Consider the following 27629-nt stretch of genomic DNA (forward strand, 5'->3'; position numbering starts at 1 on the left):
TTATTCCCATTTAAGGATAAGAAAACAAGCAAGATGAGGTAAATTGACAGTTTGCATAGCTAATAAATGGAAATCTGAGTTTCCAACTTAGGTGTGTGTCTGGAACCTTCCATGGATCACTGCTTTGTTGTGGTGAAGGGGCTTGTGTTATTTGTGAAGCTATGAACCATGCTGTGCAGAGCTACCCAAGATAGACAGGTCATGGTGGAGCATTGTGACAAAATGTGATCCGCTGGAGGAGGGAATGGCAAACCACCCCAATATACTTGCTGTGAGAATCTCATGAACTGTATAAAAAGACAAAAAGATATGACACCAAAGGAGGAGTCCCCCAGGGCAGAAGGTGTCCAATATGCTACTGGAGAAGAGCAGGGGACAACTACTAACAGCCCCAGAAAGGATGCAGTGGCTGGGCCAAAGCAGCAACAACGCTCAGGTCTGGATGCATCTGGTGATGAACGTAAAGTCCAAAGAACAGTACTGCATAAGAACCTGAAATGTTAGGCCCATGAATCAAGGTAAACTAGACGTGGTCAAACAGCAGTTGCCAAGATGAACACCAACATTTTAGGAATCGATGAACTTAAATGGACGGGAATGGGTGAACTTAATGCAGATGACCATTATATCTACTGTGGGCAAGAATCCCATAGAAGAAATGGAGTAGCCCTCATAATCAACACAAGAGTCTGAAATGCAGTACTTGGGTACAACTTCAAAAACGGCAGAATGGTCTCGGTTTGTTTCCAAGGCAAGCCATTCCACATCACAGTAATTCAAGTCTATGTCCCTACCACTGATGCCAAAGAAGCTGAAGTTGATTAGTTCTGCGAAAACCTAGAAGACCTCCTAGAACTAACACCGAAAAAAGAAGAAGAAGAAGTTCTATTCATCATGGGGGATTGGAATGCAAAAGTAGGAAGACATCTGGAGTAACAGACAAGTTTGGCCTTGGAATACAAAATTAAGCAGGGCAAAGGCTAAGTGAATTCTGCCAAGAGAATGCACTAGTCATAGCAAATAGCTTTTCTCAACAACAAAAAAGATGACTTTCCACATGGACATCACCAAATGATCAACACTGAAATCAAATTGATTGCATTCTTTGTAGCTGAAGATGGAGAAGCTGTGTACAGTCAGCAAAGACAAAAGCTAGTGCTGACTGTGGCTCAGATCACCAGCTTCTCATAGCAAAATTCAGGCTAAGACTAAAGAAAGCAGGGGAAACCACTAGGCCAGCCAGGTACGACTTAAATCAAATCCCCTATGAATATGCAGTGGAGGTGACAAGTAGATTCTAGGGATTAGATCTAGTAAACTGTGTGCCTGAAGAACTATGGACAGAGGTCTGTAACACTGCACAGGAGGCAATGAACAAATCCATCCCCCAAAAAAGAAAAGCAAGGAGGCAAAGTGGTTACCTGAGGAGGCTTTACAAATAAAAAGAAAGAAAGAAAAGAAGTGAAAAGCAAGGGGGAAAGGAAAAGGTACACCCAACTAAACACAGAGTGCCAGAGAGCAGCAAGAAGGGGCAAGAACGTCTTCTTCGGTGAACAATGCAAAGGAATAGAAGAAAACAACAGAAGGGGGAAACCTACAGATCTCAGGGAAATTGGAAATACAACGGGAACATGTCACCCCGAAATGGGCACAATAAAGGACAGAAACGGTAGACCTAGTAGAAGAAGAAGAGATCAAGAAAAGACGGAAAGAATGCATGGAAGAATTGTACAAAAAAAGATCTTGAAGAACCAGATAACCATGATGGTGTGGTCAGTCACGCAGAGCCAGACATTCTGGAGTGTGAAGTCAGTGGGCCTCAGGAAGCACTGCTGTCAAGAAAGTTAGTGGATGCGATGGAATTCCAGTAGAGCTATTTAAAACCCTAAAAGATGATGCTACCAGAATGTTGGGCTCAATATGTCAGCAAATCTGGAAGACACAGCAGTGGCCACAGGACTGGAAAAGGTCAATCCTCATCCCAATTCCCAAGAAGGGCAGTACTAACAAATGTTCAAACCACCGGACAATTGCACTCATCTCCCATGCTAGTAAGGTCATACTCAAAATCTTGCATTCTAGGCTTCAGCATTAAGTGTCCCAAGAACTTGCAGATGTCCAACTGGGTTTAAAAAAGACAGAGGAACCAGAGATTAAATTGCCAGCATTCCCTGGATCATAGAGAAAGCAAGGGAATTCCAGAAAAGCATCTACCTCTGTTTCATCAGCTACACTAAAGCCTTTGACTGTGTGGATCATAACAAACTGTGAAAAACTCTCAGAGATGGGAATACCAGACCATCTTACCTGTCCCCTGAGAAACCTGTATGCTGGTCAAGAAACAACAGTTAGAACCCTGTATGGAACAACTGGCTGGCTCAGGATTGAGAAAGGAGGATGACAGGTCTGTTTGTGGTCACCCTGTTTGTTTAACTTATGCACTGAGCACATGGGGAATGTCGGACTGGATGAGTTACAAGCCGGAATCAAGTTTGACAGGAGAAACAACAGCCTCAGATATGCAGATGAGGCCACTCTAATGGCAGAAAGTAAAGAGGAACTAAAGAACCCATTGATGAGGGTGAAGGAGGAGAGCGAAAAAGTCAGCTTAAAACTAAATATGAAAAAACTAAGATCATGGCATGCAGTCCCATCATTTCATGGCAAATAGAAGGGGAAAAGGTGGAAGCAGTGACAGATTTCCTTTTTCTGGGCTCTAAAATCACTGTGGATGGTGACCGCAGCCATGAAATCAGAAGGTGAATGCCTCTTGGCAGGAAAGCTCTGACAAACTTAGACAGTGTGTTGAAAAGCAAAGACATCACTTTGCTGACAACGGTCTGAATGGTCAAGGCTATGGTCTTTCCAATGGTCACATTTGGTTGTGAGAGCTGGACCATAAAGAAGGCAGAGTGCTAAAGAATTGATGCCTTCTAACTGTGGTGCTGGAGAAGACTCTTGAGAATCTCCTGAACAGCAAGGAGATCAAACCAGTCCATCTTAAAGGAAATCAACCCCAAATACTCATTGGAATGACTGATGCTGAAGCTCCAATATTCGGTCACCTGTGCGAACAGCTGACTCATTGGAAAAGACCCTGATGCTGGGAAGGATTGAGGGCAGGAGGAAAAGAGCATCAGAGGATCGGATGGCTGGATGGCATCACTGATGAAATGGATATGAACTCGGGCAAACTTCAGGAGATGGTGAGGTTCAGGGAGGCCTGGCGGTGTGCTGCAGTCCATGGGGTCACAAAGAGTCGGACACGACTGGGTGACTGAACAACAACAATATAAGCCAAAGCCAGGCTCTTAACTACTGCAGGGATATAAATCATTCTTTGAGAAGTTGAACAAGATATATTTCTTGTGCTTAAAGAATTCCCATTTGGTAGAAGAATCAGACAACTCATATGTATCATTAAGTGATGAATACTGTAACGCCCCCCAAATAATATGCTTTGGGAAAACTACCCAGGAGATGACTAAATGTATGCAGGAGAGTTGGTGAAGGATAAGCCATTCAGTGAGGGATGAGCATTCCAAACAGAGGAAGAACACCCAGAAAAAGGCCCAGAGAAGGGCCTGGCTGTCAGAGCCACACAGGAAGTGTGATAGGGAGGTATAGGCCATAATTAATGTGGCAAGAATCCATGGAGCCCCGATCATGAAGGTCTCACAAGTCATACAAAAAGAGTTAAGGAGAGTTCCCAGGTGGCTCAGTGGGTAAAGAATCTTCCTGCAATGCAGGAGGCACAGGAGATGCAGGTTCGATCCCTGGGTTGGGAAGATCCCCTGGAGAAGAGCATGGCAATCCACTCCAGTATTCTTGCCTGGAGAATCCCATAGACAGAGGAGCCTCATGGGCTGCAGTCCTTAAGGTCACAAAGAGTCAGACGCAAACGAAGCGACTGAGCGTGCGTGCACATCCCTTAGGAAGTGAAGAAGCAATGGGAGCTCTAAAGAAGGTGGATGTTGTATTTGTTTTTTAAGAAAATCTCTCTGAGGGCCATTTGAAGGAGAAAGTGCAGAGGTGAATGACTGTCAAGAGGAGCCTAGTTAGGAAACCCTGGCAGGTTCAACTATGCAACTCTGAGGCCTAAACCAAACCAACAATGCTAGGATGATTTGAGAGTCATTTCTGAATTAAAATTGACTGCATTTGTTAGATGATCAGAAGCACTCCATAAGCAGTAGAGAGGCAATGCAGAAGTTTCTAATTGCAAAACTGGGAGATAGCATTAACCGTGATAAGGAATAAAAGGAAAGAAAGTCTAGGAAAGATAATGAGTTCATTCTTAGGCAAGTAAATAAAAATTTGGAGTAGAGACTCCAATATCAGCTAGAGATATGAATTAGTGAATCATCAATAAGGGAAAGGATAAGAGCACCCATCTATTAATGTATTCAACAAACATCAAGGGTGTAATACATGCCAGGCACTATGCCAGGTGCCAGGGGCACAAGATGACATTGTAGTGGGAGATAGACAACAAAGAAAAACAGAGTAATAATTTCATCCTAAGATAAGTATCATGAAGGGGACATACCAGGGGGTGCGACAGAAAATAATAGAGCAGAGGAGTTAATTTGGATGGAGTGACCAGACAGTCACATTTAAACTGAGACCTAGGACTTCCCTGGTGGTCCAGGGCCTAAGAATCCACCTGCCAATGCAGGGGACGCAGGTCTGATCCCTGGTCCAGGAAAACCCCACAAGATGCCACAGGGCAACTAAGCCCATCCGTTGCAACTACTAAAGACTAGATCCCATGCTCTGCAGCAAAAGAAACCACCACAATGAGCAGCCTGTGCACCTCAATGAAGAATAGCCCCTGCACGCCACAATTAGAGAAAGCCCATGCTTAGCAACAAAGACTCAGCACAGCCAAAAATAAATACAATTTAAGAACTGAGGCCTAAAGGAAGAAAAGTTGCTCTGTAGAGAAGAGCCAGAGGGAAGGAGTGAGAGTCCAAGGCAGCCAAGGATATAGCTTTGAGAAAGACCATTTATGAGCCCAGCCAGGCTCTCTGTAATGACCTAGAGGGGTGGGGATTAGAAGGAGGCTCAAGAGGGAGGGGATATACTGGACTTCCCATGTGGCGCTAGTGGTAAAGAACCTGCCTGCCAATGCAGGAGACGTAAGAGATGCGGGTTCAGTTCCTGGGTTGGGAAGATCCCCTGGAGGAGGACACAGAAATCCACTCCAGTATTCTTGCCTAGAGAATCCCATGGACAGAGGAGCCTGGCGGGCTACAGTCCATGGGGTCACAAAGAGGCAGACATGACTGAAGCGACTTAGCACAGTCTTGTATTTATAGAGTGATGACTGATTTGCATTGTTGTACAGTGAAAACCAACACAACATTGTAAAGCAATTATCCTCCAATTAAAAAAGAAAATAAATACTATTTATGAATATCAAGTAGATTTGGGAAACTCTTCAAGGAGACTAAGAAGGAACAGACAGACGGGTAAGAAAAAATAACACAGCTCTCTTTAATGAGAGAAAGCAATTCTAGCACTTTGGTGTCCACTATAGTAGCCAGTAGACACATGTGACTATTTAAATGTAAATTACTTAGAATTAAATAGAATAAAAAGTTAGGTTTCTAAGTCTCACTAGCCACATTTCAAGTGCTTAATAGCACACGTGGCTAAAGGCTATCGTCTTGGACAATACACACAAGGAGCATTTCCTCCTCACTGAAAATTCTATTGATAGTGCTGCTCTAGGAGAAAGTTGATAGTGTTGAAAGTTGAAGAGAGGTCAGGTTGGAGAGGAACTAAAAGCTGTTCCTGTCCTCTCTGCTCTCCTCAATGTGAATACGCAGTTCAGTTCGGTTGCTCAGTCATGTCTGACTCTTTGCAGCCCCATGGACTGCAGCATGCCAGGCTTCCCTGTCCATCACTAACTCCTGGAGTTTACTCAAACTCATGTCCATTGAATTGGTGATGCCATCCAACCATCTCCTCCTTTGTCATCCCCTTCTCCTTCTGCCTTCGATCCTTCCCAGTATCAGGGTCTTTTCCAGTGAGTCAGCTCTTCACATCAAGTAACCAAAGTACTGGAGTTTCAGCTTCAGCATCAGTCCTTCCAGTGAATATTGACTGATTTCCTTTAGGATTAACCATTTTGATTTTGCAATCCAAGGGACTCTCAAGAGTCTTCTCCAACAAGTTCAAAAAGGTGACTACTAAGTTTGTATTAAATAATCAAATGGCATTGTAGTTTTAGAAGTGGAAAACTCCACTTCTGGTTTTCATTAAGCAATTATACATAATGGTAGAGTTGGAAGGGCTTCCCTCATAGCTCAGTTGGTAAAGAATCTGCCTGCAATGTGTGAGACTCCCGTTTGATCCCTGGGTTGGGAAGATCCAGTGGAGAAGGGATAGGCCACCCACTCCAGTATTCTTAGGCTTCCCTGGTGGCTCAGCTGGTAAAGAATCTGCTCATAATGCAGGAGACCTGGGTTCAGTCCCTGGGTTGGGAAGATTCCCTGGAGAAGGGAAAGGCTACCCATTCCAGTATTCTGGCCTGGAAAATTCCATGGACAGAGGAGCCTGGTGGGCTACAGTCCATGGAGTCGCAAAGAGTCAAACATAACTGAGCGACGAACACACACAGAGTTGGAAGGGGTCATGGCAATTCTGATTTGCTGCCCTCACCACTCACTCTATCACACAAAATGGAAAATGGAAAGAAGCTATTTTCAAGGACGATGGGGGATAATGTTGCAGTCAAGACTAGGAAACTAGTTTCAATCACAAATGTTTCTACAATAAAATGGATGTATCCAAATTAGAGTCCAGAAAAGACCTATAAAACTGGAATCCAAAAAATGTCTGTTTAATTATCCCAAGCCACTCACACTATATCACACTAATTGCAGAGGATTGGAACATTTGGTAATTAATTGCAATTTCATATTACCATAGAGTTCTGGTTCAAAAAACAATTTTAAAAATCTTTCCCAAAATGTGCTTTGCCTTTAAGGAAGAATATGCAGGATGTGTTTTCTAATCCGATTATAAAATATTAGTTTTGCTTATACCCAGCTTTCATAATGTTTTTAAACAATGTTTCACTAGTCATGAATGCTTGAGGGCAAATGATGCAACCATAAAAATTAACTCTGTATGACAGCTATGGTTTTTCTTTTATTTAACAGAATTGCTAATGTATTCCTTGTGTGATTAACTGCTCTTTAAAAATTCAAAATGCAAAAAGAAGCCAAAACAAATGCATGTCATCATGGATGGCACATGCAATTTAGTAGGGAAGTTTTCAACCAAAATATTATGAAATAAAGGGGTAATTTTCTTTTACTTTGGAAATGCAGTGATTTATTAAAACGTATGAATATGAAAAGTGAGAGCATATGTGAGAACAAAATTTAACAGCTTCCTTGTTTGTCTTTTTGAGAAATTTCAACAAAAGCAAACTGAGGAACATGGTTGTTACATTATACTTGATATGTGAAACTCCAAATATTTCAAGCTAATCAAGATTAGATTAAAACTAATCTATAGTTGATTTATGCTTGTGGGAAGAAAATCATTTTGTTTATCTGATTCCTTTTATCAAGGATATTATATGGGATCTCCAATATGTAACTAATTCCACAGTTTTTTCTCTGGACAGGAGAGCTAAGAGAGAGTTTTACAAAGAGTAAACACTAGATGCTGCCAATCAGATCCAAGGCCGTATGTTACAACCTCAAACAAAGCCCCTCACTTTGCAGGCAGGGTTTTCTGGAGGATGCCTTTAGGATGTTCAGTTAAGCTCCTTGCAGGCAATCTTGGGTTGGTTGTACAGTGCATAGCATGATATAAACAGTTACAGCTCACAGAGAGAAGTTAGTACATTCACAGAATCTCCCTGAGAAAAGCAGCAGTCAGTGCCTTCACTTATCCCAGTATAAAGTCTGAATTCCTTAGCTTGGCTTCAGGTTTCTTCACAATCTGCCTGTCTTCTGGTTTTCCTTGACATAGATCCTACATCCCGTTTAAGCTGTGATACTCCGTTCTCCAAACATATCTTGTATCTGCTCCCCTCTGGCCCTGGGCTCATGCCATGTACTGAAATACCATGTACTTTTCTTTCCGCTTAACTAGTTTCAACCCATCCATGAGGGTCTAGTTCAGAGCCTGTCTTCCTATGACTTAATCATTTTTCTTTAATGAGATTTCTCATCATCTACAATACTCAGCAGGTACTTAACATATGTGGCCTTGCATTGTTGATTTATTATTTTATGTATGTCTATTTGTTTTCCAAAAATGGTAAATCCCCAGGAAAAGTTACTAAGCACTTGCTGTGTGATCCTAGTATGTATTTCAATTCATCCTTAAAATCCCATAAAACTGATATCATTGTTCACAATTGACAGCTGAGAAAATAAGACCATAAAAATCTCCACCAAGGTGATCAACTATTATTGATAAGACTGTCTTCAAGCCTAGATCTATCAATCCCCAAGCCCATATAATCTTTTTGAGTATCATGTTATACCATACTGTCCCCATGTAATAAAATTCTTTGTATCTTGCACAGTATCAACCACAGTATATTTAGTATACACTCAATATATGTGCAGTGACTATTTTGCTGACATCAGCCTACCCTCTACTGCAGAAAGTCTAGAGTACAGATCCCCTTCTGAAATGTCAGATTTCTCATGCCTTATGTTAAAATCATCTCATAGCAGCAGTTCAACAAAACTCCTTCATCTTTGTGTATCTGCCTGATGTCCAATAATCTGCTTGACTATTTGACCAGCTGATCAAATTAACCAGTTATTTGAATATGAGGCACACACTGCATTACAGTCTTCTGGGGAACGGGATCATTTAGAGATGAGACATCAGTCATAACCCACAAGCAGCGTTGAGGCTTTCTGTGATTTACCTTTAATCCATCACCTTCACTATGCCCCCTCTTCACACCTAGACTAATACACTCCTTCCCGTCCTGCTGAAAAGTCTCTTTGACCCTTTTTTCCTTAACAACATTGCTCACATGAATACAGTTGTATTTATAGAGAAATAAAGAAGAGAGGGCTCAGGGAAACCAGCTGGCTCTATGCATGACCTGAGGTTAACCGTCCCTTACTGGGTTAGTGAAGTGAAAGTCACTCAGTTGTGTCCGACTTTTTGTGACCCCCTGGACTATACAGTCCATGGAATTTTCCAGGCAAGAATACTGGAGTGGGTAGCCATTTCCTTCTCCAGGGGATCTTCTCAACCCAGGGATCAAACCAAGGTCTCTCGCATTGCAGGCGAATTCTTTACCAGCTGAGCCATGAGGGAAGCCCCTTATTGGATAATCACAGTACTAAATCTGAGCCTGACGTCTACATGCTCTGAAACTCAATTTCTGTCAGTGTATCCAGGGGTGATCAAGCTTATATGCCATGATGCCAAGTTATAAATTTACAATGAGAAATATATCTGCTCGAGATACCAGACTGTGCTATTTAGCACATTCACTCCTGTTAGGAAAAACACTACGGAAGAACATATTTTAATGAGCATGTGGCTTTGTGAGCCTGAACTCAGAGAAGGAAATCAGCCAGCCAGATGACTTAACGGCTGCCGCCATCGAGCTAGGATGGCCAGATGAGCCCGTCCTGTGGCTTTCCACTACCAGCCTGCACATTTCCATCAGCAACCTGGAGCCGGAGCTAGAGGGCACCTCTGCTCCATAACCCTGGAGCTGCATGCTTCTTTCTCCAAGCATGTAGGAAGACTCTCCCTCTCTCCTCCCAATTTAATAAGTTTTGTAAATTCTGCTCCTAAAATAAAACTTCTTCCACATTCAAACATGCCTTGATTAACATGCCTCGAGAAAACTGGCCCTTTTGTCTTTGAGCCAAGTTCAGGTCAGATATGTATCCTTGACATTAGTGAGGAGCTAATATTTTTTGCTTTATCCTTTTGCTTAGGGTGTAGGCTTTCAGGGTCCTGATTTTGGGCAAGGGTCTCTGCTCTAATCCCACCTCAAGGCCCACACAGGCTTACCCTCAAAGCAGAGATCAACTCCAGACACTAGAAACCTGCGTCCACTGCTAGTCTGGGCAGTTGCCTTCTTCTCTAAAGTTGTAGCCCTCTTCATTTTTGGCCTCTAAGGATTTCTCTCACTTGCAAACTTAGCAACTCAAGAATCTGTCTGCCAATGCAGGAGACGAGAGATGTGGTGGGGAAGATCCCCCAGAGAAGGAAATGGCAACCCACTCCAGTATTATTGCCTGGGAAATCCCATGGACAGAGGAGCCTGGTGGGCTACAGTCCACGGGGTCGCAATGAGTCAGACACAACTTAGCGACAAAACAACAACAATCTGCCAAATGGCTGGAAATAGAATTTCAATGTATACTTTTCTTTAATACTTTTCTCATTTCTAGATGTTTCCAGCTCGTTGTCTACTCTATATTTTATCACTCTCCTTGACAAAAAATATTATTTCCTGCCAAGTTATTATTAAAGCAAGGAACATGCCCCACAGAGAGCATGTCCAAGTTTTCCCACAATCCTAGAGAGGTGGAACTAGAATTCAGCATCATTTCACCCCACCGCACATTTATTTTTTTCTTTTTTCATGCAATATATTCTCTGTGTGTGTGTCTTATGGGCTCAGCCTGTACTAGTTCCCAACATTACTAAAACAAATAAACCACTGTCTTTATTCTTCAGAGCCATACAGATTCAGAGAACAGATAGGGAAACAAAGTAATTTCATAACATAAAGGTAACAATAGGGGTATGATCAATGAAAAAATAATGTGATTTCAAAAATGGAGATGTGGTCAGTTTTTCTAGAGGCAAGGGTGAATAAGGAAACAGAGAGGAGACCACTCCAGGCCTCAGTCTTGAAGGGCAAATAGAAGTTCATTACATAGATGAGGGTGCAGGAGAAAGCGTCTTTCTAGCCAAAGAGAACAGCCCAGCACTGGAGAACAGTCTGGGCACAGATAAGACACGGAGCAACCTGGTGGGAGGGACAGCTCTATGCTTGGCAGGTTTGTTTGGCTGGAACGTGGGTGCAGGGAGCACAGTGAAGTTAGTTAGGCATGAGGGTCAGAATGTTAGGCATTGAAGGTCAGATGATCAGGAACTTGGATATCATGCTGAGAAGTGTAGGCTTCATCCTGAAGGCACACAGATCCCTGGAAGGCTTCTGAGCAAGAGAGTAACGTGGTCAGATACATATTTTAGAAAGATGACTGGAAACTTTATCATAGGTTACTTCCCACTACACCACACTGCCTCTCACTGTGGTAGATGTTTAGGGAGTTGACGAGTGCCTTCACACACCTTAGAGAGTCAAAGAATATCCTACCCATAGTCATGAGAAAGACTTCAGGTTTAAATAGTCACTAAAAAAAAAAAAAAATCCAGAACCTTCTTAAGCCATGTGGTTGAGGAGGAAAAAACTAGCCCATAGCACCCTGCTTCCCTCTGCTGCAAACACCCCAGTGGCTGAGCACGTCCTCTGAGACTCCAGCCAAACAAGATGGTACTGCTGCTCGGCCAGAGGTGGGAGCAAGTCAGGCTGGCATCTCCCCAACTGCCCAGCATCCTAATGTTTTCATAATTATGAAGGCTTTTTTACATCACATTAAAAGAAAAGTAAAACTGCATAAGGGAACATCACATAATTCATCCAGGTGACGGATAAAAAGACAAAGACCTTTTTAGAAAAAGACTGGTCGCTCTTTGCTCTCGGCTTCTCTGGCTTCTCGGGCACATGTCTCTGACCCAGCACTTGTCCTGGTCCGGGGCTCCTATAACACCTTGTTTACACGGGGCGCCTCCCACCCCAGGCTCTTTAATCCTTGTATTCAGAGTGCCTGACTCAATGTCATACCTGCTGGATGTTTACTGAAAGTTTGGATTCATGAATAAAATATAGTTTTTAAGTGGATGGTGGTGGTTTAGTCACTAAGTCATGTCTGACTCTTGCGACCCCATGGACTGTACCTCACCAGGCTCCTCTGCCTATAGGATTTTCCAGGAAAGAAGTTTTTTTTAGTATAAATATTTCAGGGTGTGTATGTGTGTGTGTGTAGGCTTCCCAGGTGGCACTAGTAGTAAAGAATCTGCCTGCCAACCCAGTGTCAGAGACACAGGTTTGATTCCTGGGTGGGGAAGATCCCCTGGAGGAAATGGCAACTGGCTTCAGTATTCTCGCCTGGAGAGCCCCATGGACAGAGGAGCCTGGCAGGCTGCAGTCCACACTGTTGCAAAGAATCAGACACAACCGAGTGTCTGAGCACACCAGCACACATACAGAGGTCTTGATATTATGAGTAACCAGGTTCCATCTTCTTTAGATTGACTTTAAGATTCAACTTAAAGTCTAATATGAAAGCTGAAACTAGCGGACAGTACCTACTCTGTTCCAGATACTGGGGACAAAAATCAAATGACATATTCCCTGCTTTCAAGTTGATCGTTCTACCTGGAGAGGGAGATAAGTTTGCCAACCAGGTGTCATAAGTGTTGTTATGGATACGCGGAGAAAATGCTACGGGAGGCACCCATCGAATTGAGGAGGTAGAAGAGAGTACCAAGGACAATTTCCAGATCCATGAGTTCTCAATTCTTAATAAGGAACAAGAGTTACGATTTTGTTCCACTGTTCACATTTAATAATGTAGAAAAATGACTACAGATGGGTCCCTAGACAACCCAAACTCTGAATGATGAATGATATGAAACTTAGAGTTCAGATCACTTCAGTATGAAACGTATTGCACTTCTGTATAAACTGGTGGCATGTGCTCATTTACTCAATCATCAAGTGTTTACTGTACATTCCTCTTGTGCATAAACTTTGACACCACACCTTCAGTAGGTTATAATCTCCCTGGATGTCACAATCCCCTCACACAGGGAAAAGTTCACGGAAATGTAGGGTGGTATGTTCATCAGACCCAAAGTCATTGGCATAGGCAATAAACATGCAGAAATAAGAGCTGTAGCTCAAAATTTTGGGGAATGGGCCATCATGAAGAAGGTCAATCTTGAGCAGGTCTTACATAAAAGGAAAAATAGAACAAAAGAGAGGGATTCCCTGATGGTCCTGTGGTTAAGAATCCGCCTTGTAATGCAAAGGACACAGGTTCAATCTCTGGTCTAGGAAGATCCCACATGCCGTGGGGCAACTGGGCCCGTGTGCCGCAACTAATGAGCCCACCCTCTAGCACCCATGAGCCACAGCTACTGAAGCCTGCGCGCCTGGAGCCCATGCTCTGCAACGAGAGAAGCCACTGCAATGAGAAATCTGAGCCCTGCAACTAGAAAGTAGCCCCCGCTCACTACAGCTAGAGAAAGCCCACGTGCAGCAGCAAAGACCTGCACAGCCAAAAAAAATTAATTGTTTTAAAAAGGGAAAAAATAAAAGAACAGGATATTTGAGAATGAGAGAACTTGGAAGGACAGAGGCGGGACTGAGTGTGGAATATTAAATCAGCTTGAAGTTACAGAAAATAGCCATGAGCCAGGTACTACACTGAGCATCACAGAGTAGAGAAACATGGAACGGACACTGAATGCCCTGAAAACCATGTTTTGTGCAGTCTCACTGGCAGCCCATAACCGGATCCAAAATATAGACATGTGTGTGTAACTTGCACCATACTTTTATTTATCACTGTCAGCTTAAAATTCTGAAAAGTTCACATAAAATCTAGACTCTCGTCTCTAGAAATTGGAGAATCTGGCAATGCTAGTCAGTATTCCTGCTTGAGCAACTGTCCAGACTTAAGCAGAAATCCCCTTGAGAGAGAATGTATCCTCAGTCTGTTACAATCCCGACTCAGCCTGCTTCACTCATTTGTGTTATCTGTTCTTTCAATGTGGACTTTAGATTTTTCTATCCCTGAAAAAAATCTGCCAAAAAGAATAGATATTTGTGAAAATGATTATAGTTTGAAGCAGAGGGTAAAGTGAGATCTAAATCACTGTAAGAGTTGATTCATTGATTCAGTGATGATTTCCTCAGTTCCTGGTTGTCAGGCGTATTGCCGCTGCTAGATAATTGCTAGTGTCTGACAGTCTACTAATGGAGAGGAATCTATGAGTAATCGCTGCACAATGTGATGAGTGCTACTACGGAAGTATGTGGGCCAGACAGTGTGGACCAGGTGATCACCTGAACCTGGAGGGGCAGAATGTTTGAACTGAGTTTTAAGATGGCCTGAGCCAAGGAGTGGAGAAATGAAGCAACATGTCCAACTCAAAGAAGCACTAGAGTTGATATGATATGGAGCCCAGGACAGCTGGTGCCAATTAAGCAGGGAACTAAGAGAATCAGCTGTCATTCTAGTGGAAAGAGTGTGTTTGGAACACTGAAACTGGACTCAAAGAATCTTCAAATTAGGAAACGGTCCTAAAAGTCTAGGCCTGAACTAGAGAGAAAAGAGAGGTTGAGGGGATACCTTGATGTTCAGAGAGAAGAGTACAAGGCAACATATAATGAAGTGCTGAAGTTTTGGTTCAAATGATAGAAGCCAAGGGCAGTTAAAGTGAACCTTTAAGAGTCAGTAATTCTGGAAACTATATTCTGTAAATGTTTTGTGATGCATTTTTTAAATTGAGGTCTTCCTCTGGCTTATACAAAGTATATTTTAGCTTAGTTTTTAAATTTTCATTGCTTACATTATCTCTCCATTTAATGGACAAAATACTTATAGTAAAGGGACTGGCCCTGTCAAAACAGTGGGAACGCACTACATACATATGAGAATGGCAAAAACCTAGAGCTCTGTCAACACCAAATGCTAGTGAGGAACTCTCAGTCATTGTTGGTAGGAATGCAAACTAGTACAGCCACTTAGGAAGACGGGTTGGCACTCTCTTACTACTTTTACCATAAGATCTAGCAATCACACTTCTAGTATTTACCCAAATGAATTGAAAATGTATGTCCACACAAAAACCTTCACATAGGGGTTTACAGTGGCTCTGTTTACAACTGCCAAGACTTGGAAGCATCCAGTGTGTCCTTCAGTAGATGAATTACTAAGTAAACAGGTATACCCAGACCCTGGACTGTGATTTAGCACTCCAGGCAAACGAGCTATCAAGCCATGGGAAGACAGGAAGCAATCTTAACACATATTACCAAGTGAAAGAAGCCAGTCTGAAAGGCCTCATACTGTAGGATTCCAACCATATGGCATTCTGGAAAAGGCAAAGCTGTGCAGACAGTACAAAGGTTGGGCTTGCCAGGGGTTGTGTGGAGAGTGGGATGAATAGGTGGAACCAGGGCATTTAAGGGTGGTGAAACTACTTTTGTGTGATACGATAATGATGGGTACGTGACATTATACCCTTTGTGCAAAGCCATAGCATGGAGAACACCTAGAGTGGTGAACCCTAATGTAAACTGTGGACTTTGGGTGATAAGGGCAGGTCAGTGTGGGTTCGTCCATTGTAACAAGTGTAGCGCTCTCGTGGGGGATATTGAGAGCGAGGGAGGCTATACCTGTGTAGGGGCGGGATGTTAATGGGAAATCTGTACCTTCCTCTGCATTTTATCTGAACTGAAACTGCTCTTGGACCAAGGAGCCTGGCGAGCTACAGTCCATGGGGTTGCAAAGACTCAGACATGACTTAGCGATTAAACAGCAACAACAAAACTGCCCTTAAAAACTCTCTCACTTATAAAAAAACAATAGATCGGATTGCGGTTATCAGAGGCAGAGGGTGGGAAGGAGTGGGTATTCGGTGAAGACAGTCAAAAGGTACAAACTTCCAGTTATAAAATAAATAAGTACTAGGGGTCTAATGTACAACATGATAAGTATATTAACCCTGCTGTACGTTATATGTGAAAGATGTTAAGAGCCTGAATCCTAAGAGTTTTCATTACAAGGAAAAAAATGTACTTTCTTAAATTTGCATGAGATGATGGATGTTTACTAGACTTATTATGATCATCACTTCATGATGTATATTAGTCAAATCACTGTGCCGTACACCGTAAGCTTATACAGTATTACATGCCAACTATACCTCAATAAAACTAGAGGAAGAAGCTGTGCCTTAAAAAAAAAAAAAAGACTAGCTCTGATACTTACTAGCTGTGTGAACAATAAACTAGCTTAGCAACTAATGTAAACTAGTTGACTTACCAAAGCATCAAAAAATAGAACTTTTCATACTACTTTATATAAAGTAGATGAACAATAAGGACCTACTATATAGCAAGGGGAACTCAATAGCCTGTTAAAAAAAAAAAGAAAAGCATCTGAAAAAAATGGATATATGTATAACTGAATCACTTATACTCTATATGTACACATGTAACTAACAAAGCATTGTAAATCAACTATACTCCAATATAAAATAAAAATGAAGTTTTAAAAAATAGAACTTCTAATTTTTCACAGGGTTTTGATCCTCAAAAGGGAAAATATACATTGAAACACCCTATTTTTTATTTTTTAAGTGCAGTTGATCTATAATATTTGTCTCAAGTGTACAACATAGTGATCCAGTGTTTTTATAGATTACACCCCATTTAAAGCTCTTCTAGGAATCAGTGAAGTAAAATGGACCGGAATAGGCAAATTTAACTCAGATGACCATTATAACTACTACAGTGGGCAAGAATCCCTCAGAAGAGATGGAGTAGCTCTCATAGTCAACAAAAGAGTCCACAGTGAGTACATGGGTGCAGTCTCAAAAATGACAGAATTATCTCGGTTCATTTCCAAGGCAAACCATTCAATATCACAGTAATCCAAATCTGTGCCCCAACCACTAATCCCGAAGAAGCTGAAGCTGAATGATTCTATGAAGACCTGCAAGACCTTCCAGAACTAACACCAAAAAAAGATGTCCTTTTTATCATAGGGGACTGGAATGCAAAAGTAGGAAGTGAAGAGATACATGGCAAGTTTGGCATTGGAGTACAAAATGAAGCAGGGCAAAGGCTAACAGTTCTGCCAAGAGAATGCACTGGCCATAGCAAACACCCTCTTGCAACAATACAAGAGACAGCTCTACACACAGACATCACCAGATCGTCAGTACTGAAATCAGAGTGATGATATTGTTTGTAGCCAAAGATGGAGAAGCTCTATGCAGTCAGCAAAACCAAGACCAGGAGTTGATTATGGCTCAGATCATCAGCTCCTTATTGCAAAATTCAGGCTCAACTTGAAGCAAGTAGAGAAAACTATTAGGCCATTCAGGTACGACCTAAATCAAATCCCTTATGATTATACAGTGGAAGTGACAAATAGATTCAGGGGATTAGATCTGATAGAGTGCCTGATGAACTATGGACGGAGGTTCGTGACATTGTACAGGAGACTGTGATCAACACCAGCCCCAAGAAGAAGAAATGCAACAAGGCAAAATGTAACAAGGTCTGAAGAGGCCTTACAAATAACAGAAAAGAAGAAAAGCAAAATGCAAAGGAGAAAGGGAAAGATATACCCAATTGAATCCAGAGTTCCAGAGAAAAGCAAGGAGAGATAAGAAAGGTTTCTTAAGTGAACAATACAAAGAAATACAGGGGGAAAAAATAGAATGGGAAAGAGTTGAGATCTCTTCAAGAAAATTGGAGATACCAAGTGAACATTTCATGAAAAGATGGACTCAATAAAGGAGAGAAATGGCAAGGACCTAAAAAAAGAGATTAAGAAGAAATGGCAAGAATACACAGAACAAACTGCACAAAAAAGGTCTTAAAGACCCAGATAACCACAATGGTATGGTCACTGACCTAGAACCAGACATCCTGGAGTGTGAAGTCAAGTGGGCCTTAGGAAGCATTAGTATGAACCAAGCTAGTGGAGGTGATGGAATTTTAGCTGAGCTATTTCAAATCCTAAAAGATGATGCTGTGAAAGTGCTGCACTTAATATGCCAGCAAATTTGGAAAACTTAGCAGTGGCCACAGGACTGAAAAAGGTCAGTTTTCATTCCAATCTCACAGAAAGGCAATGACAAAGGATGTTTAAGTTACCGTACAATTGCACTCATTTCACATGCTAGCAAGATTATGTTCAAAATCCTTCAAGCTAGGTTTGAGCAATAAGTGAACTGAGAACTTACAAGCTGGATTTAGAAAAAAGCAGAGGAACCACCAATCAAATTACCAGCCTCCATTGGATCATAGAAAAAGCAAGGGAATTTTTAAAAGCATCTACAGTTCTGCTTCATTGACTAGGCTAAAGCCTTTGATTGTGTAGATCCCAACAAACTGTGGGAAATTCTTAAAGAGATGGGAATACTAGACCACATTATCTGCCTCCTGAGAAACCTATATGCAGGACAAGAAGCAACAGTTAGAACTGGACGTGGAACAACAGACTGGTTCAAAATTGTGAAAGGAGGTGAAAGGAGTATGTCAAGGCTGTATATTATCAGCCCGCTTATTTAACTTACATGCAGAGTACATCATGCACATGCCAGGCTGGATGGCAAGCTGGAATCAAGATTTCTGGGAGAAATATCAACAACCTTAGATATGCAGATGATATCACTCTAATGGTAGATAGCAAAGAGGAACTAAACAGCCTCTTGATGAAGGTGAAAGAGAAGAGTGAAAAGCTGGCTTAAAACTCAACATTAAAAAAAGGAAGATCATGACATCCTGTCCCGTCATTTCATGCAAATAGTTGGGGAAAAAGTGGAAACAGTGACAGATTTTATTTTCTCGGGCTCCAAAATTACTATGTAAGGTGACTATGGCCACAAAATTAAAAGACACTTGCTCTTTGGAAGAAAAGCTATGACAAAGCTAGACAGCGTGTTAAAAAACAGAGACATCGCTTTGCCGACAAAGGTCTGTATAGTCGAAGCTATAGTATGGATGTGAGAATGGGACCATAAAGAAGGCTGAGCAACAAAGAATTGATGCTTTCAAAGTATGATGCTGGAGAAGACTCTTGAAAGTCCCTTGGACTGCAAGGAGATCAAACCAGTCAATCCTAAAGTAAATCAACCCTGAATATTCATTGGAAGGACGGATGTTGAAGCTGAGGCTCCATACTTTGACCACCTGATGCGAAGAACTGACGCACTGGAAAAGATCGTGATGCTGGGAAAGATCGAGGGCAAGAGAAGGGGGCAACAGAGGATAAGATGGCTGGATGGCATCACTGACTCAATGGACATGAGTTTGAGCAAACTCAGGAGATAGTGAAGGACAGGGAAGGCTGGCGTGCTGCAGTTTATGGGGTCACAGAGTCAGACACAACTTAGTAACTGAACAACAGTAAAGTTCTTATAAAACACTGGCTATTTCCTGTTTTGTGCAATAGGTACTCTTAGTGTGTTCCTTTCATACATAGCAGTTTGTATCTCTTAATCCCCATTTGGCCCCACTCCACTGTTTCCCTCTCCCTCCTGGTAACCACTTGTGTGTTCTCTTTATCTGTGAGTCTGTTTCTGTTTTGTTATATATTTGTTATATTTGTTTGTTTTATTTTGACATGAAAACTCTTTAAAATCTTCCACATAATATAACGGGTTATTAGCATAAGAATTTTAAATTAGAAAAAGTAAATCATTTGGAGTATGCTTAGGACATTTTATTTGCATAGAATTTTACAGATTTATTTCTTTGGTGTTTCTCCTTATTAATTAAAATAAACATCCTAATTTACTGTGATACAAAATTCTCTTTTTAAAAACACATTTAAATCTCAAGAGATGAGAAATTTCCAAATAACTTAGTTTAAAAGACTTGTCCAAGGAAAACAAATAAAAACTACCATCACTCACAAATGATATATTTTATGCACAGAGGTCACTAACAATATGCCCCTATGTAAGTTACATAGATATGTAATGGGGTCTAATGATTTATTATAATCTTAAAAGCTGTATTCTTTCTGCAGAGACTTGTTTTGCATATTAAACATGTAAGGATAATCCTTAGTACCAAATGAATTTTGTTCTCTCCCATTTTTCTATTTAAACATCAGGCTGCCTCCACAAAGTCAAAATTTTCCCATTTTTGATAGAACCATGAGTACAAGAAATGCTTTACTTTCCTCTTAACTTTGCAAGAAGGGCAAATGTGATGCAACTTATAGCTTTTCTGGTCTGAGGAACATGAGGCAGAGATGAGACCAGAGGATGAATGGCAAGCTAGAGAATGACTACCCCATCTAAGTGGGCCCTGTTCTAGACAACTGTTGCTATGCAATGAGACTGAGTATTCATAGAATGTCTGGGTTGGTTTTTTCCCCATGTAAAGCCGTGAATCCACATTTTATGCAAGTTTTTCTAATTTTAAACATGAGCAACAAATTCAAAAATTTGTTAACACTGTGGTTCATATCAAGCCTCCAACTTGTCAATTGACAATCTCTGGAATATATTGTACTTGACACTCTTGGATTTTGAATTAGAAAATCTGTGCCTTAGTTCTGCCTTTGCTCCTTACTAAACTCAGTAAAAAGTTGGGCAAGCAGTCTTGTTTAACTACAATAGAGAGCTGTCAAAATAATTTCTTCATCAGGTTGTCTACTTTTCTCAATATTTTGTTATAAAATTTTTCAAACATGAAGAAATTTAAAGAATGTTATAATGAACACCCATATACTTGCCATCTAGATTCTGGCTTCAACATTTCACTACACTTCCTCTTCAACCTATCCAGTCACCAATCCATCTTCCTTTTAGGATTAGTTTCAAAGTTGTTGCAGACATCAGTATACTTCCGTCATTGGATTGTTTTGAAGAATAAATGGAATGATGCACAGAAAGCATCAGTTACAACATTTGGCATGTCGGTAAACAGAGTCATAATAGCCTCCTTCCTGCCATCTGTTTATTATCTATAGCTTGAATGTCATTGGTCCCACTGAGAGTATGTGATTTATACTGGGGGGGAGAAAAGATATTTTTAATAATAACTTTTTTGTCAAAAATCCTGTTAACCCCTACCTTCAAAAACGTGTCTAGAACCTGGATTTCCGGTATCAGCCAATGGAAAGTATCCCCGTTCCTCCCTAATTTTCCCTTTTATGTAGAAAAGCAAAAACAACTTTAGACATAATCAAACAAACATGAAAACACTCTAAAAAGCTGGACAAAGGACTTCCCTGGTGGTCCAGTGGTTAAGAATCTGCCTGCCAATGCAGGGGACGTGGGTTCGATCCCTAGTCCGGGAAGATCCTACCTGCTGTGGAGCTACTGAGCCCATGTGCCCTAGAGCCCTGGGGTCCAAGTGTTGCAGAGACGCTCTGTAACAAGGGAAACTACCACCATGAGAAGCCTGCGTACTACGATGAAGAAAGAGTAGCCCCTGCTCGCTGCAGCCCAGAGAAAACCTGCTTGCAGCAACAGAGACCCAGCACAGCCATAAACAAATAAATATATTTTTTTTTAAGTTGGAAGATGTGAGGCCAGCTCAAAGAGGAATGACACTGATGTGAGTTATCTGGATTTTCTTTCTGCATCCCGTATATCCTGGATGGGCCAGAGAAGGCTATACCTTGAAACCGCCACTACGTATAGATTAAAAAGCCTCAAGAAAAGCCTGCTCCCTGTAACCAAAGGACTGGGGAAGGAGTAGACTAATAGAACAGGGAAGTTTGGGGCCATGGGGTCCTACTCTTACCAGATAACAAAGAAAAAGTCGTCCACTCACCATTGTGGTACCAGTAGACCATGTGGATAGCTGGACTTCTGGCCCCAGCAGAGACAGCTGGGATACACAGTTATGAGATGGCCCTGCATTTCTTCCACTGGGTTGGTGTCCAGGGGCCAAAAAGGGCTGAACTTCCATTCCCATCCTGCAACTAAAAGGCAGAATAAGATGGTATGAGGTGTTGTTAGTTGGTCTCCACTTTCAGTGGGAAGCTGAACTTGCATCTTTACCCAGCAGCGACGAGCTAGAATGAGATTTGCTTTCTGTTCCCTTCCTCCCGGTATTGACGGGGCCCTGCTGGGAGCTGAACTTCTACCCCTGGGCAGTAGCAACAGACAGGAGGAGGGAGAATGAAGCAGCACTTGTTGGCAAACCACTTTACCTACCAGGGCAGTGTCCGTGGGGCTCGATCGGGGTGGGGAGGGCTGAACCGCTAGCCCCTCTCAGGGGCAAAACAAGGTGGTTCAAGGTGGTACTGGTCAACACGCCACTTTCTCTCCACCTTTGGTGTCAGTGGGTCCAGAAGGACCTGAACCTCTACCCCCCAAGTGGCAGGCAGGGAGAATGGCTAGAATGCAAACTGGTGCCCCACTCTCCTCTCTGGTGTCTCCAGAGCCATGTGGGGAGCTGAATACCCATCCCACTTGGATCTGCTAAACAAATCTACAACCTGGGCAAGACTAAAGTGGATATAATCCAGTGCCTCACAACATAACACCCAAAATGTCCAATATACAATAAAAGACCACTTAGCATGCCAAAAACCAGGATAACCTCAACTTGAGTGAGGAAAGCCATTGTTCAATGATAGGAAAGACAAATGTTCAAGATAGCAACACTGAGGTACTAATAACACAGATGCTGGAATTTTCTGTCAAGGATTTTAAAGTAGACATCATGCTTCAATGAGCAATAACAAATACACTTGAAATCAATTTTTTTTAGAAAGTCTCAGCAAAGGAATAAAAGATATAAAGAAAAACAGAATAGAATGTTAAAGCTTTTTAAAAATAAAATAAGCAAAATTTTAAAACTCACTAGGTGGGTTTCATAGCAGAATAAATATAACAGAAGAAAGAAACAGTGAATCTGAAAGTTGAAAAACAGGAATTACTCAATCTGAACAGAAAAAGAAAACAGACTGGAAATGTATCCACTGTCCACCACCTCCTCTAATAGCACCCTTGTCCATGGCACTATTATATTTTGCCTAAATACAGCAAAATCCACCCAACTGGTCTTCTTTCATCTTTGCCCCTCATATCTACTTTATACCAAAGTAATCAAGTAAAATGTAAATCAGATCAGGTAATTTTTCCCAGTGGGTCCCTGTTTCTCTCAGAGTAAAAGTCAAAGTTTTAAAATGGTCTACGGAACCCTTCAGGATTTATCCCCCTATTGCCTATCTGCCTGTGGGAGTCAAAATTCTGGAATGGCCCCATGATCTCCACCTTCTGGTGTTGCTCCCACAGTTAAGTTACCTTACATGGAAAAGGAAGTTTACAAATGTAATTAAGGTTACTCAGCAGTTGATCTTAAGGTTAAGAATCATCTGGGTGCTTCACACCTAATCACACAGACCTTGGAAAAGCAGAGAGTTAAATCCAGCCAGCTGCAGAAGAACAAGCCAGAGAGCTTCCAAAAAAGGAAAGGATTCGGTGTACCATTTCTGACTTGAAGTTTAGAGAGGACCACGTGAGAAGGAAAAGGGGTGGCCTCTAGAAGCTGAGAGAGACTCCCAACTGGCAGCCAGCAAGGAAACAGGACCTCAGTCTTTGTTATGGCTACTTTTGTATGTCAACTTGACTGGGTCACAGGGTGCCCAGATAATTAAACCTTATTCAGGGTGTGTCTGTGAGGATGTTTCTGGATGAGACTATCATTTGTATCAGTGTACTGAGTAAAGCTGATCGTCCTCTCTCATATGAGTAGCCCCATCCCACCCACTGAAGGCCTGAATAAAACTGAAGACAAAGTAAGAGAGAGTTTGCTCTTTCTTTCTGCCTTTGATCTGGGGCATTGCTTTTCTCCTAACTTTGGGCTCAAACTTGCGCTGGAAGTTGTACCATCAGCTCTCCTGGGTCTCCAGCTTGCTGACTGTAGATCCTGGAACTTCTCATTATTCATGGCTCCATCGGTCAATTCCTTATAATAAAATACTGAGTTGGCCAAAAAAAGGTTCATTTGGATTCTTTCCATAAAATCTTACAGGAAAAACTGAACGAACTCTTTTGGCCAACCCGATATATGTAAAAATACAAGTACAAGATACTGAATTCTGCCAACAAGCTACCTTGAATATGGATCTGGCTTTTTCCCCAGAGCATCCCAATAAAGTTTGTCCTGGCTGACATCTTGATAATAACCTTATGAAATCCTAGGCAGACAACCTAGACAAGGCCACCCCGACTTCTGACCTACAAAACTGTGAGGTAATAGTGGGTGTGTGTGGTAATTTGTTACTCATCAATAGAAAACTAGTACACTGACATCATCTTTCACTATTCTCCCTCCCTTGTTCACTCATTCAGCCACAGTGGCCTCCTAGCTCTTCCTTGACAACACCAGGCACCTTCCCACATTAGTGCCTCTGTCCCTTCTAGCTGGAACGTCTCCTTTAGATACCATGATGAGATTCCTCACCTCTGCAGTCTTTCCTCAACTGTCACCTTTTCAGTAAATCCTGCCCAAGTTCATCCCTGCAAGCACCTGTCCTTGCACTCCTCCACTTTCTCTTTTTCCCAAAATATTTACTGCTTTCTAACATACCATATAACAAACTAACTTATTGCATGTATTGCGTATCGGTAGTCTGCCCCCATCAGAATGAGCTAACTCTATGTCAAATTACCTCTTAATACACAGCATTGTTACGTATTATAGTCCAAGCTCTAGTGTGCATTGTACACCTTTCCTCAAATAAGGGTAAAATAGATATACTGCATCTCTTTATGCCAGGAAATGTGATAGCAAATTTAAAAGTCTGTGTAGTCATTAATATGATGACTTAAATATCATATAATATTGTTTATATGTAGAGTCTAAAAAAAAATGGTACAGATGAACTTACTTGCAAAGCAAAAAGAGAGTCATAGATTGAGAGAACAAACTTAAGTTACCAAAGGGGGGAAATAGGGTTGGGATGAATCAGGAGATTGGGATTGACATAAAGTCACTACTATGTATAAAATAGCTAGCTAATTAAAAACCTACTGTGTAGCACAGGAAACTCTACTCAGTGCTCTGTGGTGACCTCAGTGGGAAGGATATCTAAAAGAGAATGGCTATGCTTATACAAAGAGGAACTAAAGATCCTCTTGATGAGGGTGAAAGAGGAGAGTGAAAAAGCTGGCTTAAAATTTCAACATTCAAAAAACAAAGATCATGGAATCCAGTCCTTTCACTTCATGGCCAACAGAAGGAGAAAAAGTGGAAAAATAGTGACAGTCTTTAATTTCTTGGACTCCAGAATCACTGCAAACAATGACTGAAGCCACAAAATTAAAAGACACTTGCTCTTTGGAAGAAAAGCTATGACAAACCTAGACAGCATATTAAAAAGCAGAGATGTCATTTTGCTGACAAAGGTCTGTATAGTGAAGGCTATGGATTTTCCAGTAGTCATGTATGGATCTGAGAGTTGGACTATAAAGAAGGCTGAGTGCTAAAGAATTGATGCTTTTGAACAGTGATGTTGGAGAAGACTCTTGAGAGTCCCTTGCACAGCAAGATCAAGTCAGTCAGTCAATCCTAAAGGAACTCAGCCCTGAATATTCATTGGAAGGACTGATGCTGAAGCTGAAGCTCCAATACTTTAGCCACCTAATGCAAAGAGCTACTTCACTGGAAAAGACCCTGATGCTGGGAAAGATTGAGGGCAGGAGGAGAAGAGGGTGGCAGAAGATGAGATGACTGGATGGCATCACTGATTCAATGGACACGAGTTGAAGTAAACTCCAGAAGATGGTGAAGGACAGGGAAGCCTGGCATGCTGCAGTCCATGGGGTCACAAAGAGTTGGTCATGGCTTAGCCACTGAACTACAACAATATGTTTATGTATAACTGATTCACTTTATTGCACAGCAGAAACACAACATTGTAAAGCAGTGATACTCCAATAAAAAATTAATTTAAAAAAATAAAAATATATTGGACTTTTTTGTCATTCTTATATCATTAAGAGTAGGAAAATAGAAGAGAAACATTTCATAATTGGAACTGAGATATTTGAAAGAGACGGGTAGGTGATATTAAAAAAAAAAAATCTTGGTCAAACCTGAGGCTTGCAGGATAACATTTTTTTGAAACTACTGATAGAGACAGTTCGACTAGATGCCTTCTTAGAACCCTTGCAATTCTGTGTTCCATAATTTTTCAACCTCTAAACAATCTCAGTGCACTGTTGGCTTAAGATTTGATCTCTCATCCTTTTACTGATGACCCTCAAATCTGCCTTTGCAGTCCTCTCTGAGAATCTAAATTCCTATCCTTTGTCTCTAACTGCTTCACACATCTCCACAAGGATGTCTGACTAGTACCTGGAATTAAGCATGGCAAAATCATACTGATGCTCGTACCCTGGGTTCCACCTTCCCTCTCTCCCCTTTTTGCAAGTACTTATATGTTCTTCCTTCCTCCTCCAATACCCGAAACAACCTCTGTTCCTGCCTTCAAATCACCTCTTGCATGTGGCCCTTTCTTTTCATCATCACTGCCATCCCTTTTGGGCAGGCTGTCACTTCCCTAAACCTGGCTTACTTGGTCAACAGCCTCAGTAGTTTTCCTGTCTCCCATCATATCTGTGCTTCCAACTCCATCAATCCTACATATGGCCATTTGTAATCTTCCTAAAACTGATTTAAATATTATTCATGCCTCAAAAATCTTCCAGTGAGTCCCCACTGCCTCCAGAGTAAATTTTAATTAAACAAGACACAAGCCCAGAGGCTGTCATGTAATATAGTTCATCGTCTGGCCTATTCGGTCTAGTCCCTTGTCCCCCAAATTCTCTTCCTCTTGTTGGATACATCCATCCTATTGAATTCTGCTGTAGTAGTGCTCAGTACAAGAACAGATGTTATCAACAAAGGAAAACTGGAAGTAAAGCTAGTTTAATGAAAGGTTTTAGAATTAAGGGACAAACTTGCATGGTATATTGGCATCTGTTACAGTGAGGAATTCAGACATCTGCCCTGATATTAGCATATTTTTGATATGCAAATGTATCATAATTGGAGAAGCCGTTTTCCTAGGTAGTAAGTAAAAGCGATGTAAATCTTGACTGGGCCACCCTATGGACGTGATTCTCCACTTGTTTCTGCAGGGAGCCCCGCAAGGTGGTCCTGCATAAAGGATCCACTGGCCTGGGCTTCAACATCGTGGGCGGAGAAGATGGAGAAGGTATTTTTGTCTCCTTCATTCTGGCTGGTGGACCGGCAGACCTGAGCGGGGAGCTTCAGAGAGGAGACCAGATCCTATCTGTGAGTATTGCTCCTTAATCTTTATTCCCTGACTTTCTGAGAGAAAGTCCCCTCCAGTTATAAATCCAAAAGCACCTTCATTCCAAAGGAAATACGGAAGAAAGCATTATGGCTTCAGGTGCATGTTGCGATTTAAATGGTGTTGCGGTTTGAGGCGTGTTACTTTCTTCAGATACAGGTAGAGGTGCTAGTGTTTTCATTTAGATTTTCTGAGACGTTTTTGTATCCAATAGAACATTGAGAATCATGCATTCTTTTCAGTGTATTACTTATTTTTCAAAATGCTAAATTTCTTTCAAAGTCCTTCCTTATACTCTAAAAACGGCCTCTTCATGATGCATGCAGTTTATTGCGTGTAACTGTTTAAGAATAATGTCGGGGCTTCCTCCATGGCTCAGTGGTAAAGAATCTGCCTGGCAGTGCAGGAGACACGGGTTCGATCCCTGTTCTGGGACGATCCCAGATGTCACCAAGCAACTAAGCCTGCGTGCCACACCTATGCAGCCTGTGCTAGAGCCCAGAA

At 41.6% G+C, this 27629-nt stretch overlaps 1 protein-coding gene across 20 annotated transcripts in view; it reads left to right on the top strand.

Moving 5' to 3' along the window:
- The window catches only part of DLG2 (discs large MAGUK scaffold protein 2), a 2364981-nt gene that overhangs the window by 1908398 nt on the left and 428954 nt on the right, over positions 1-27629 (top strand). For all 20 annotated transcript variants that reach the window (XM_018042817.1, XM_018042821.1, XM_018042823.1 and 17 more), the window contains one exon: positions 26950-27106. In XM_018042817.1, coding sequence (XP_017898306.1) covers positions 26950-27106 — 157 coding nt within the window. The remainder of the gene's footprint in view (positions 1-26949; positions 27107-27629) is intronic.

This window comes from Capra hircus, chromosome 29, assembly GCF_001704415.2.
Source record: "Capra hircus breed San Clemente chromosome 29, ASM170441v1, whole genome shotgun sequence".
NCBI lineage: Eukaryota > Metazoa > Chordata > Mammalia > Artiodactyla > Bovidae > Capra > Capra hircus.